General features: G+C 47.0%; 1 protein-coding gene across 1 annotated transcript in view; it reads left to right on the plus strand.

Annotated features, from left to right (window-relative positions):
* The window catches only part of LRRN4 (leucine rich repeat neuronal 4), a 78,683-nt gene that overhangs the window by 19,970 nt on the left and 43,807 nt on the right, over positions 1–14,906 (plus strand). The window contains exon 2 of the mRNA XM_063918591.1: positions 2,093–2,765. Within this exon, the coding sequence (XP_063774661.1) occupies positions 2,132–2,765 (634 nt within the window). The 5' untranslated portion in view covers positions 2,093–2,131. The remainder of the gene's footprint in view (positions 1–2,092; positions 2,766–14,906) is intronic.

Below are 14,906 nucleotides of genomic sequence, written 5' to 3' on the forward strand. Positions count from 1 at the left end.
GAATAGACTGGAAATGAGTGGAAATTATGGTTATTGAAGTTAATAATACTATGGGATCAAAATGACACCCAAATTCTATGATTTAAGCTGTTTGAGGGCTTTTTGTAAAAAAACACCCGAATCCAAAACACACCCGAATCCGACAAAATATTTTAAGGGAGGTTTTGCCAAAATGCGTCCGAATCCAAAACACGGCCGCGGAACCGAATCCAAAACCGAAACACAAAAACCCGAAAAATGTCCGGTGCACATCACTAGTTGTTATAGGCAACTGCTCCACTCGTCCACTTCTCCACTTTATATCTCTCCCAGGTGCGTGCAATGGCAACACAGAGTTCTACGCATTTCAATGAAATATTGCCTGAGGGAGTGTAACTGGACTGTGATAGGGCGTTCTCATAGGCAAAGTTCAGTGCAGGCATATGGCTGGCACTGCGGGCATGCAGAGCTGGATGACAGTGTAGATATGCCTGTTTCTAGGCATCTCTTTTGCACCAGTAAATGCATGATGATAACAAGTATGAAGCCAAGAGTACGGATAGGGGGCCCATGCATTGACTCTGAATATGGGTGAATACACTCATTGATATATGAACATCAGGCCCAGTGTGTTTTATTACACATAGCTGGGAGCCATAACCAGTGTCTGCTTATTACCTCATTCTCTTTTCTCCCACCGTTCTTCCCTGTAAGTGACGTTTTACAAATAAAGCATATATGTCTATCCTCCCGGAATGGTCAGGAGGCTACCGAAAATCGGGTGGCGCTACCGCCATCCCCGGGAAGTAGACTAATCTCCTGGAGTTGCCCGCTTCCCGCCACCTACTTACCAAGTAAAGTGGGTGGATTGGGTGGCCGATGATGTGATGGTTGATTCTATATCGGAGTGGGAGAAGGGACCTTCTGACGTACCTAGGGGAGGAGACACGTCACCAGGGGGAGGCGCTATGGCCGAACAGGGTACCTGAAAAGTACCCTCGCGGGCTCGCTTTGCTCGCCACGCTTCGGGCTCGGTGGCTCGCTCGCCACCTGATTACTAAAGGAAATAGTTGGTGGCGTGGATAGGAGAGCAACTGTCCCGCTGGCCTAGCTCCTCCCCCTTGTGTCATGGCTCCTCCCCTTGACGGAAAAGGTCCCTTAAGCCACTTGGATCTAGCATCAACCATGATGTGATTCTCAAGTGCGCACCCAAACCCCTACCCGCAGCCTCTTCCGCTGCGTCATGCCCCCTTCCCCCCTATGCCAAGCCACGACCACCATCAGGTAAATGCTTTTGATACACACCCACAAGACTCCCATGGCACAATCGAATTATCACCACCCTGTTCATGCATCGAAACGCTATATTTCCCGAAAAACAGATCTTACTTAGAATAGGACAGACATACGTAAAGATGTATAAATGCGCTGTATGCAGAATCTCGCCATTTGCGTCCGTTAAGAGTGATCAGTGCAAATCAGCCGAAGAATGTGCACAATGACATTGCTTTATAACACCATTAAACAAACGGGTCTGGGACTGAGGGTCGACAGCACAAAGGTCGACACACCTTAGGTCGACGCCAATTGGTCGACACACCTTAGGTCGACATGGACAAAAGGTCGACATGGACAAAAGGTCGACATGAACAAGGTCGACATGGAAAAAGGTCGACATGAGTTTTTTATGTTTTTTTGGTGTCGTTTTCTTCGTAGAGTGACTGGGAACCCCAATTAGTGCACCGCGTCCCCTCGCATGGCTCGCTTCGCTCGCCATGCTTCGGGCATGGTGCCTTCGCTCCGCTACCGCTTCGCTCGGAACACTTTACCGTTCCAATCATAGTCCACGTGGATCGTTAAGTATGAAAAGGTTCAAAAAAAGAAAAAAATCGTGAAAAACTCATGTCGACCTTTTTCCATGTCGACATTGTTCCTGTCGACCTTTTGTCCATGTCGACCTAAGGTGTGTCGACCAATTGGCGTCGACCTAAGGTGTGTCGACCTTTGTGCTGTCGACCTGGAGTCCGGATACCAAACAAACCACATAGAAGACTTTTTGTTGCAGCTTACTCTTACATACATAATATCCTTACAGTATGTATTTATTTTGCAGGATAACCCTGAACATTGATTAGGCAAATCTGAGAAGATAATGTTCCGCTTGTTGTTGCTCATGAGTCACATGGGGATATTGGCTGCCCTGCTCAATAGCACGGATCAAACGGTCACTGTCTCCAAAAATCTAACTGAACCAGAAAACGTGACTGAAACTCTCTGCAGGAAACAATGCAATGATAAGTGTCTACTGCGCAGCCACAACCTGGAAGTGTTTCCAGCATGCTTGCCTAGGACTGTAACAGAGTTGGATTTGGGCTTTAACAACATAACAGTAATTAGGGTTGGAGATGTGCATGACCTCTCTCAGCTGCGTGTGTTATCTCTATCACACAACCAAATCTCAGAGTTTAACTGGGGGAGTCATGTACTGCCTCATTTGGAGTCATTGGACCTTAGTCATAATCAACTATCAGTCATTCCAAAATGCATCATGTTGAAGAACGTGAAGTGGCTGTCCCTGGCAGGAAATCCAATATCACACATCCAAGCATCGGCCTTCTCTTGCTTTCCAAGCCTGATATCTCTTGATTTATCTTCTACGCTCATTGGGAGCAATTCATCTAAAGACATTGAGGAGTCAGCATTTGCCCTCAACATCACAGAAGGCAAGGTGGATCCACTGAAGTCGCTGAAATCACTTGATCTAAGTGGCACCTACCTTACAAGAGGTAAGTCTGAAAAGAAAAACAAGACTGTAAACAAGTTTCTTCCATATGAAAGGTGGAAGTTTGTGGAATGCAGAAGTATTGGGTACATTGGGAATGACGTTGTGTGGTGGTGACTAATTACTTGTGTAGTTTCCTTGCTTATGATATTCTGTCTGCATCTAGGGCCTAATTCAGACCTGATCATAGCAGCAAAGTTGTTAGCAGATGGGCAAAACCATGTGCACTGCAGGGGGGGAGGGGGGGGGGCAGATATAACATGTGCAGAGAGAGTTAGATTTGGGTGGGTTATATTGTTTCTGTGCAGGGTAAATACTGGCTGCTTTATTTTTACACTGCAATTTAGATTGCAGATTGAACACACCCCACCCAAATCTAACTCTCTCAGCACGTTACATCTGCCCCCCTGCAGTGCACATGGGGGGTCATTCCGAGTTGATCGCTCGCTAGCTACTTTTAGCAGCCGTGACAACGCATAGTCGCTGCCCTCGGGGGAGTGTGTTTTTGCTTTGCAAGTGTGCGAATGCTTGTGCAGCTGAGCGGGACAAAAAAGTTTTGTGCAGTTTCTGAGTAGCTCTGAACTTACTCAGCCGCTGCGATCACTTCAGCCTGTCTGGTCCCGGAATTGACGTCAGACACCCGCCCTGCAAATGCCTGGACACGCCTGCGTTTTACCAAACACTCCCTGAAAACGGTCAGTTGACACCCACAAACGCCCTCTTCCTGTCATTCTCCTTGTGATCGGCTGTGCGAATGGATTCTTCGTTAAATCCATCGCCCAGCAACGTTCCGCTTTGTACTCGTACGACGCGCGTGCGCATTGCGGTCCATAAGCATGCACAGTAGTAACCTGTTCGCTGCGCTGCGACAAAAAGGCAGCGAGCGATCAACTCGGAATGACCCCCATGTTTTGCCCATCTGCTAACACATTTGAGCTACGATCAGGTTTGAATTAGGCCCCTGGATCTTTGATTATCTATAATATATTTCTATGCCTATGAAGAGCATTTTTTAGTTCAAGTATCAGATTTGCTAAAGCTCATTAGTTTTGATCGCATATTGCAATGGGCCTTTCAAGACACCAGCTGTCAGGCCCATTACATTTCAGTTGTTGTCTCATTGGGCCTAATTCAGAGTTGATCGCAGCAGCAAATTTATTAGCAGTTGGGCAAAACCATGTGCACTGCAGGGGGGGCAGATATAACATGTGCAGAGAGAGAGAGTTAGATTTGGGTGGGGTGTGTTCAAACTGAAATCTAAATTGCAGTGTAAAAATAAAGCAGCCAGTATTTACCCTGCACAGAAATCGTGAGAGAGGGACCTTCTTTGAATCTAAAACATGTTAGATTCGGGTTTTAGATCAGAGATCATAACTACAGTACCATAACTATGCATTTGCTTTGCACACTGTTTTTTATATCCTAAGAGTTAAGGTAAGGACATTGTGGTGCCCATTCATGTCAAAGTCCCACTCATCACAATGGCAATGACGTGTAATAACTCCATTCAATGGAAAAGGCAATTGACATGGCGTCATTAACGTAACCATTAACGTAACCAGGACACCACAGCATTGTTCATTTTTAGGAGAGGCAATTCAGTTCACAGCCATTCCGCAGTATGGGGTATATTTACTAAAGGTCCATTTTGCTCAATTTTGAATGATTTCCGATTGATTCAAATCGTTTTTATGTGGGGCTACCTGCGCTAAAGCACACATTTACTTCACAGAAGAATCGGATAGTTATTGTAGCATTATAACTTACCTGAGGATAAGACATCCAATGCGAGGAGGACACGAGTCTCTAATATTGAAGTCCCTAGGGCTGCAATTTAGATTTGAGTTTGACCACACCCCACCCAAATCTAACTCTCTCTGCACATGTTATATCTGACTCCCCCTGCAGTGCACATGGTTTTGTCCATTAGCTAACAAATTTGCTGCTGCGATCCGATCTGAGGGCCTAATTCAGATCTGTTTGCTCGCTAGCTATTTTTTGCAGCGCTGCGAACAGATAGACGCCGCCTATAGGCGAGTGTATTTTAGGTTTGCAAGGGTGCGATCGCATGTGCAGCCGAGTAGTACAAAAACAGTTTGTGCAGTTTCTGAGTAGCTCTGACCTTACTCAGCCGTTGCGATCATATCAGCCTATTCGAGCCCGGAATTGACGTCAGACACCCGCCCTGCAAACGCCTCGACACGCCTGCGTTTTTCAAAACACTCCAAGAAAACGGTCAGTTGCCACCCACAAACGCCTTCTTCCTGTCAATCACCGTGCGTTCGGCTGTGCAAATGGATTCTTCGCTAGAACCAGTGCACAGCAACGATACGCTATGTACAAGTGCACCACGCCTGCGCATTGCGGTGCATATGCATGCGCAGTAGTTACCTGATCGCTGCGCAGCGAAAAACGCTAGCGAGCGAACAGATCTGAATTAGGCCCCTAGTGCCATCCGCCAATACAAACTGGGGGAAGAGGAGGAAGCAATGGTTTCTTGTGGAAAACAGCTCCTCTTGGGAGAAGTATCGGCCAGCGCCGGGAGCACTGTGGCTTATGTGAACTGGGGGCAATGCAATGTGCTTAACACATGTGTGGTGCTGAAAGTATTTACACATTATACTTTATAATGACATTGCCAGCATATCTTATAGACAATTGTATTGGTAGGTGCTTTCACAAGTTAGTTGCCCCACAAACTTTGATCTGACCCTGTCCACACTACACCTTTACTGTACTTAGACTGCATGTGTGTGCCGACTGCTCATGTCTGAATGCCTGTTCCAGCCCTAGTCCTGGCACCCTAGTCGCACACAGTTGCAGGTATGGCACATGCCTGAAACAGGCGCCCATTTCATAAAGAGGTGCATGCAGACTAATAAAAAAATGCAGCTAACACCAAAAACAGCCACAAATTGCATTTATGTCTGACTGAATAAGACTCAGTATGCCGTCAGCAGTCCTTATGCAATATCTGTTATCCTAGATTAGAATGCTGCTGCACTGGTAGTCCTAACAGATATTGGGGGTCATTCCGAGTTGTTCGCTCGTTATTTTTTTCTCGCAACGGAGCGATTAGTCGCTAATGCGCATGCGCAATGTCCGCAGTGCGACTGCGCCAAGTAAATTTGCAATGCAGTTAGGAATTTTACTCACGGCATTACGAGGTTTTTTCTTCGTTCTGGTGATCGTAATGTGATTGACAGGAAGTGGGTGTTTCTGGGTGGAAACTGGCCGTTTTATGGGAGTGTGCGAAAAAACACTACCGTTTCTGGGAAAAACGCGGGAGTGGCTGGAGAAACGGAGGAGTGTCTGGGCGAACGCTGGGTGTGTTTGTGACGTCAAACCAGGAACGACAAGCACTGAACTGATCGCACTGGCAGAGTAAGTCTCGAGCTACTCAGATACTGCACAGAGAAGTCTTTTCGCAATATTGCGAATCTTTCGTTCGCAATTTTGATAAGCTAAGATTCACTCCCAGTAGGCGGCGGCTTAGCGTGTGCAAAGCTGCTAAAAGCAGCTTGCGAGCGAACAACTCGGAATGACCCCCATAATACATGGAGTATAGCATATACCTTCAAGCATGCACTCATCTCTCCTATTCTTAAAAAACCTACACTTGATCCAAACACTCTCTCTAACTACCGACCCATCTCTCTCCTCCCTTTTGCCTCCAAACTCCTTGAGCGTATTGTCTACAACCGTCTTACTTCCTTTCTTTCCTCACACTTACTGCTTGACCCATTCCAGTCTGGCTTCCGTCCTACCACTCCACTGAAACTGCCCTTACAAAAGTATGCAATGACCTCCATGCTGCTAAATCTAAGGGACACTACTCTATACTTATTCTACTTGATCTCTCTGCTGCTTTTGACACTGTGGACCATCCTCTCCTACTGCAAATTCTTCACTCCATTGGTCTACGTGACACTGCCCTCTCTTGGCTGTCCTCCTACCTTTCTGACCGTTCTTTCTCTGTCTCCTCTCATGACTCCACCTCCCCCTCACTTCCACTAACTGTAGGGGTATCCCAAGGTTCTGTCCTCGGTCCTCTTCTCTTCTCTCTCTATACGTCCTCACTAGGTAAGCTCATCAGTTCCTTTGGTTTCCAATATCATCTCTACGCTGATGACACCCAAATCTATCTTTCCTCTCCAGACCTCTCCCCTGCTCTCCTCACTCGTATCTCCAACTGTCTCTCTGCTACCTCTTCCTGGATGTCCCAGCGCTTTCTTAAACTTAACATGTCTAAGACCGAGCTGATCATCTTCCCTCCCTCCCGCATAACCTCACCTCCTACAATCTCATTATCTATTGATGGCACTACTATCTTCTCTAGCCCCCAAGTGCGCTGTCTTGGAGTAATCCTTGACTCCTCCCTCTCCTTCAAACCACACATTCAGCACCTCTCACAAACCTGCCATTTTCATCTAAAAAATATTTCCAGGATCAGACCCTTTCTAACCCAGGATGCTACTAAGACTCTTATCCACTCACTGGTCATCTCCAGACTGGACTACTGTAATCTGCTCCTGACTGGCATTCCTGACAAATACCTCTCTCCACTGCAATCTATCCTCAATGCTGCTGCCCGGCTCATCTTCCTCACCAAACGCACTACGTCCACCTCTCCTCTCTTACTAGACCTTCACTGGCTCCCCTTCCCTTTCAGAATCCATTTCAAGCTTCTCACACTCGCTTACAAAGCCCTCACCCACTCCTCTCCCATCTACATCTCTGACCTTATCTTCCTTTACACTCCCACCCGTCCTCTTCGCTCTGCTAATGCACGCCGACTCTCCTGCCTACGGATTACTTCCTCCCACTCCTACCTCCAAGATTTTTCACGTGCTGCATAGAGATGAGCGGGTTCGGTTTCTCTGAATCCGAACCCGCCAGAACTTCATGGTTTTTTTCACGGGTCCGAGCAGACTCGGATCTTCCCGCCTTGCTCGGTTAACCCGAGCGCGCCCGAACGTCATCATGACGCTGTCGGATTCTCGCGAGGCTCGGATTCTATCGCGAGACTCGGATTCTATATAAGGAGCCGCGCGTCGCCGCCATTTTCACACGTGCATTGAGATTGATAGGGAGAGGACGTGGCTGGCGTCCTCTCCATTTAGATTATAAGAGACTGAGAGAGATTTACTGGAGCTGACTAGGAGGAGTACTGTTACTGTAGAAGTGTAGAGACTGAGTGGAGAGAGTTTACTAGTGAGGACAGTGCAGTTTACTTTATAATCCGTTCTCTGCCTGAAAAAAGCGATACACAGCACACAGTGACTCAGTCACATACCATATCTGTGTGCACTGCTCAGGCTCAGGCCAGTGTGCTGCATCATCTATTATCTATATATAATATTATATATATCTGTCTGACTGCTCAGCTCACACAGCTTATAATTGTGGGGGAGACTGGGGAGCACTACTGCAGTGCCAGTTATAGGTTATAGCAGGAGCCAGGAGTACATAATATATTATATAGTGAGTGACCACCAGACACACAGTGCAGTTTATTTAATATATCCGTTCTCTGCCTGAAAAAAGCGATACACACAGTGACTCAGTCAGTCACATACCATATCTGTGTGCACTGCTCAGGCTCAGGCCAGTGTGCTGCATCATCTATTATCTATATATAATATTATATATATCTGTCTGACTGCTCAGCTCACACAGCTTATAATTGTGGGGGAGACTGGGGAGCACTACTGCAGTGCCAGTTATAGGTTATAGCAGGAGCCAGGAGTACATAATATATTATATAGTGAGTGACCACCAGACACACAGTGCAGTTTATTTAATATATCCGTTCTCTGCCTGAAAAAAGCGATACACACAGTGACTCAGTCAGTCACATACCATATCTGTGTGCACTGCTCAGGCTCAGGCCAGTGTGCTGCATCATCTATTATCTATATATAATATTATATATATCTGTCTGACTGCTCAGCTCACACAGCTTATAATTGTGGGGGAGACTGGGGAGCACTACTGCAGTGCCAGTTATAGGTTATAGCAGGAGCCAGGAGTACATAATATATTATATAGTGAGTGACCACCAGACACACAGTGCAGTTTATTTAATATATCCGTTCTCTGCCTGAAAAAAGCGATACACACAGTGACTCAGTCAGTCACATACCATATCTGTGTGCACTGCTCAGGCTCAGGCCAGTGTGCTGCATCATCTATATATATTATATATCTGTCTGACTGCTCAGCTCACACAGCTTACAATTGTGGGGGAGACTGGGGAGCACTACTGCAGTGCCAGTTATAGGTTATAGCAGGAGCCAGGAGTACATATTATATTAAAATTAAACAGTGCACACTTTTGCTGCAGGAGTGCCACTGCCAGTGTGACTGACCAGTGACCTGACCACACTGACCACCAGTATAGTTAGTAGTATACTTATATTGTGATTGCCTGAAAAAGTTAAACACTCGTCGTGTGACTTCACTTGTGTGTTTTTTTTTTTTTAATTCTATAAAAATAAAACTCATTCTGCTGACAGACAGTGTCCAGCAGGTCCGTCATTATATAATATATAATATATACCTGTCCGGCTGCAGTAGTGATATATATATATTTTTTATATCATTTATCATCCAGTCGCAGCAGACACAGTACGGTAGTTCACGGCTGTGGCTACCTCTGTGTCTCTGCACTCGGCAGGCAGTCCGTCCATAATTGTAATACCACCTTACCGTGGATTTTTTTCATTCTTCTTTATACATACATAGTTACATAGACATCTTCTCTTTATCAACCAGTCTATATTAGCTGCAGACACAGTACAGTACGGTAGTTCACGGCTGTGGCTACCTCTGTGTCTGCAGTCGGCAGGCAGTCCATAATTGTATACTAGTATCCATCTCCATTGTTTACCTGAGGTGCCTTTTAGTTGTGCCTATTAAAATATGGAGAACAAAAATGTTGAGGTTCCAAAATTAGGGAAAGATCAAGATCCACTTCCACCTCGTGCTGAAGCTGCTGCCACTAGTCATGGCCGAGACGATGAAATGCCAGCAACGTCGTCTGCCAAGGCCGATGCCCAATGTCATAGTACAGAGCATGTCAAATCCAAAACACCAAATATCAGAAAAAAAAGGACTCCAAAACCTAAAATAAAATTGTCGGAGGAGAAGCGTAAACTTGCCAATATGCCATTTACCACACGGAGTGGCAAGGAACGGCTGAGGCCCTGGCCTATGTTCATGGCTAGTGGTTCAGCTTCACATGAGGATGGAAGCACTCAGCCTCTCGCTAGAAAAATGAAAAGACTCAAGCTGGCAAAAGCAGCACAGCAAAGAACTGTGCATTCTTCGAAATCCCAAATCCACAAGGAGAGTCCAATTGTGTCGGTTGCGATGCCTGACCTTCCCAACACTGGACGTGAAGAGCATGCGCCTTCCACCATTTGCACGCCCCCTGCAAGTGCTGGAAGGAGCACCCGCAGTCCAGTTCCTGATAGTCAGATTGAAGATGTCAGTGTTGAAGTACACCAGGATGAGGAGGATATGGGTGTTGCTGGCGCTGGGGAGGAAATTGACCAGGAGGATTCTGATGGTGAGGTGGTTTGTTTAGTCAGGCACCCGGGGAGACACCTGTTGTCCGTGGGAGGAATATGGCCGTTGACATGCCAGGTGAAAATACCAAAAAAATCAGCTCTTCGGTGTGGAGGTATTTCACCAGAAATGCGGACAACAGGTGTCAAGCCGTGTGTTCCCTTTGTCAAGCTGTAATAAGTAGGGGTAAGGACGTTAACCACCTCGGAACATCCTCCCTTATACGTCACCTGCAGCGCATTCATAATAAGTCAGTGACAAGTTCAAAAACTTTGGGTGACAGCGGAAGCAGTCCACTGACCAGTAAATCCCTTCCTCTTGTAACCAAGCTCACGCAAACCACCCCACCAACTCCCTCAGTGTCAATTTCCTCCTTCCCCAGGAATGCCAATAGTCCTGCAGGCCATGTCACTGGCAATTCTGACGAGTCCTCTCCTGCCTGGGATTCCTCCGATGCATCCTTGCGTGTAACGCCTACTGCTGCTGGCGCTGCTGTTGTTGCCGCTGGGAGTCGATGGTCATCCCAGAGGGGAAGTCGTAAGCCCACTTGTACTACTTCCAGTAAGCAATTGACTGTTCAACAGTCCTTTGCGAGGAAGATGAAATATCACAGCAGTCATCCTACTGCAAAGCGGATAACTGAGGCCTTGACAACTATGTTGGTGTTAGACGTGCGTCCGGTATCCGCCGTTAGTTCACAGGGAACTAGACAATTTATTGAGGCAGTGTGCCCCCGTTACCAAATACCATCTAGGTTCCACTTCTCTAGGCAGGCGATACCGAGAATGTACACGGACGTCAGAAAAAGACTCACCAGTGTCCTAAAAAATGCAGTTGTACCCAATGTCCACTTAACCACGGACATGTGGACAAGTGGAGCAGGGCAGGGTCAGGACTATATGACTGTGACAGCCCACTGGGTAGATGTATGGACTCCCGCCGCAAGAACAGCAGCGGCGGCACCAGTAGCAGCATCTCGCAAACGCCAACTCTTTCCTAGGCAGGCTACGCTTTGTATCACCGCTTTCCAGAATACGCACACAGCTGAAAACCTCTTACGGCAACTGAGGAAGATCATCGCGGAATGGCTTACCCCAATTGGACTTTCCTGTGGATTTGTGGCATCGGACAACGCCAGCAATATTGTGTGTGCATTAAATATGGGCAAATTCCAGCACGTCCCATGTTTTGCACATACCTTGAATTTGGTGGTGCAGAATTTTTTTAAAAACGACAGGGGCGTGCAAGAGATGCTGTCGGTGGCCAGAAGAATTGCGGGACACTTTCGGCGTACAGGCACCACGTACAGAAGACTGGAGCACCACCAAAAACTATTGAACCTGCCCTGCCATCATCTGAAGCAAGAAGTGGTAACGAGGTGGAATTCAACCCTCTATATGCTTCAGAGGTTGGAGGAGCAGCAAAAGGCCATTCAAGCCTATACAATTGAGCACGATATAGGAGGTGGAATGCACCTGTCTCAAGCGCAGTGGAGAATGATTTCAACGTTGTGCAAGGTTCTGATGCCCTTTGAACTTGCCACACGTGAAGTCAGTTCAGACACTGCCAGCCTGAGTCAGGTCATTCCCCTCATCAGGCTTTTGCAGAAGAAGCTGGAGACATTGAAGGAGGAGCTAACACGGAGCGATTCCGCTAGGCATGTGGGACTTGTGGATGGAGCCCTTAATTCGCTTAACAAGGATTCACGGGTGGTCAATCTGTTGAAATCAGAGCACTACATTTTGGCCACCGTGCTCGATCCTAGATTTAAAGCCTACCTTGGATCTCTCTTTCCGGCAGACACAAGTCTGCTGGGGTTGAAAGACCTGCTGGTGACAAAATTGTCAAGTCAAGCGGAACGCGACCTGTCAACATCTCCTCCTTCACATTCTCCCGCAACTGGGGGTGCGAGGAAAAGGCTCAGAATTCCGAGCCCACCCGCTGGCGGTGATGCAGGGCAGTCTGGAGCGACTGCTGATGCTGACATCTGGTCCGGACTGAAGGACCTGACAACGATTACGGACATGTCGTCTACTGTCACTGCATATGATTCTCTCAACATTGATAGAATGGTGGAGGATTATATGAGTGACCGCATCCAAGTAGGCACGTCACACAGTCCGTACTTATACTGGCAGGAAAAAGAGGCAATTTGGAGGCCCTTGCACAAACTGGCTTTATTCTACCTAAGTTGCCCTCCCACAAGTGTGTACTCCGAAAGAGTGTTTAGTGCCGCCGCTCACCTTGTCAGCAATCGGCGTACGAGGTTACATCCAGAAAATGTGGAGAAGATGATGTTCATTAAAATGAATTATAATCAATTCCTCCGCGGAGACATTGACCAGCAGCAATTGCCTCCACAAAGTACACAGGGAGCTGAGATGGTGGATTCTAGTGGGGACGAATTGATAATCTGTGAGGAGGGGGATGTACACGGTGATATATCGGAGGGTGAAGATGAGGTGGACATCTTGCCTCTGTAGAGCCAGTTTGTGCAAGGAGAGATTAATTGCTTCTTTTTTGGGGGGGGTCCAAACCAACCCGTCATATCAGTCACAGTCGTGTGGCAGACCCTGTCACTGAAATGATGGGTTGGTTAAAGTGTGCATGTCCTGTTTTGTTTATACAACATAAGGGTGGGTGGGAGGGCCCAAGGACAATTCCATCTTGCACCTCTTTTTTCTTTTCTTTTTCTTTGCATCATGTGCTGATTGGGGAGGGTTTTTTGGAAGGGACATCCTGCGTGACACTGCAGTGCCACTCCTAGATGGGCCCGGTGTTTGTGTCGGCCACTAGGGTCGCTAATCTTACTCACACAGTCAGCTACCTCATTGCGCCTCTTTTTTTCTTTGCGTCATGTGCTGTTTGGGGAGGGTTTTTTGGAAGGGACATCCTGCGTGACACTGCAGTGCCACTCCTAGATGGGCCCGGTGTTTGTGTCGGCCACTAGGGTCGCTAATCTTACTCACACAGCTACCTCATTGCGCCTCTTTTTTTCTTTGCGTCATGTGCTGTTTGGGGAGGGTTTTTTGGAAGGGACATCCTGCGTGACACTGTAGTGCCACTCCTAGATGGGCCCGGTGTTTGTGTCGGCCACTAGGGTCGCTAATCTTACTCACACAGCTACCTCATTGCGCCTCTTTTTTTCTTTGCGTCATGTGCTGTTTGGGGAGGGTTTTTTGGAAGGGCCATCCTGCGTGACACTGCAGTGCCACTCCTAGATGGGCCCGGTGTTTGTGTCGGCCACTAGGGTCGCTAATCTTACTCACACAGCTACCTCATTGCGCCTCTTTTTTTCTTTGCGTCATGTGCTGTTTGGGGAGGGTTTTTTGGAAGGGACATCCTGCGTGACACTGCAGTGCCACTCCTAGATGGGCCCGGTGTTTGTGTCGGCCACTAGGGTCGCTTATCTTACTCACACAGCGACCTCGGTGCAAATTTTAGGACTAAAAATAATATTGTGAGGTGTGAGGTATTAAGAATAGACTGAAAATGAGTGTAAATTATGGTTTTTGAGGTTAATAATACTTTGGGATCAAAATTACCCCCAAATTCTATGATTTAAGCTGTTTTTTAGTGTTTTTTGAAAAAAACACCCGAATCCAAAACACACCCGAATCCGACAAAAAAAATTCGGTGAGGTTTTGCCAAAACGCGTTCGAACCCAAAACACGGCCGCGGAACCGAACCCAAAACCAAAACACAAAACCCGAAAAATTTCAGGCGCTCATCTCTAGTGCTGCACCACTTCTTTGGAATTCCCTACCTCTCCCCCTCAGACTCTCCACCTCTCTACAAAACTTCAAACGGGCTCTCAAGACCCACTTCTTCACCAAACCCAGTCAAATCTCATCCTAACCCTCTGTTCTACGCTCTCTATGTACCCCAACTGTGTCACCCCTGTCTGTCTACCCCTCCCCTTTTAGAATGTAAGCTCTCACGAGCAGGGTCCTCTTCCCTCATGTGCTTATCCTTTCTTACTTTAATAATCTTCAACTGCACCAATTCCATCAGTCTTCTGCCGCCTGATACTTATTCCAGTGTCATCTGCTGATGTAACTATGTTTATTTACCCTGTACTTGTCCTATACTGTCATCAACTGTAAGTTGCTGTTTTCCGGTTTGATTATTTGTTTATGTACTCTGTAATTGGGCGCTGCGGAACCCTTGTGGCGCCATATAAATAAAGGATAATAATAATAATAATAGCATATTGAGTGCAGCACCTGAAAGTCAGAATGCCTAGGCAGCTACGTTTGCAACTTTTTACTGGCCACTTTCATAAAAAATCATGGCTACATGCCCACACACAGAGCCGCATTAACAACAGGGCTGATGGGGCGGTCGCTCAGAGCCCTCCACACATAGGGCCCGGGGGGGAGCCACACGGGTGTGGTATAATAGGTTGACAATGAATAGGTCAACAGTGTCTAGGTCAACCCCAAAATGGTTGATATGCACATGGTCGCCATGGGGAAAATTTGTAGGTTTCAGCACATGGACCCCCAATTAGTGAACCAATTTCGCCCGCCATGCTTCGCCATGATTATACATTAGATTAACATCACCAGCA

Source organism: Pseudophryne corroboree, chromosome 4 (assembly GCF_028390025.1).
Source record: "Pseudophryne corroboree isolate aPseCor3 chromosome 4, aPseCor3.hap2, whole genome shotgun sequence".
Taxonomy (NCBI): domain Eukaryota; kingdom Metazoa; phylum Chordata; class Amphibia; order Anura; family Myobatrachidae; genus Pseudophryne; species Pseudophryne corroboree.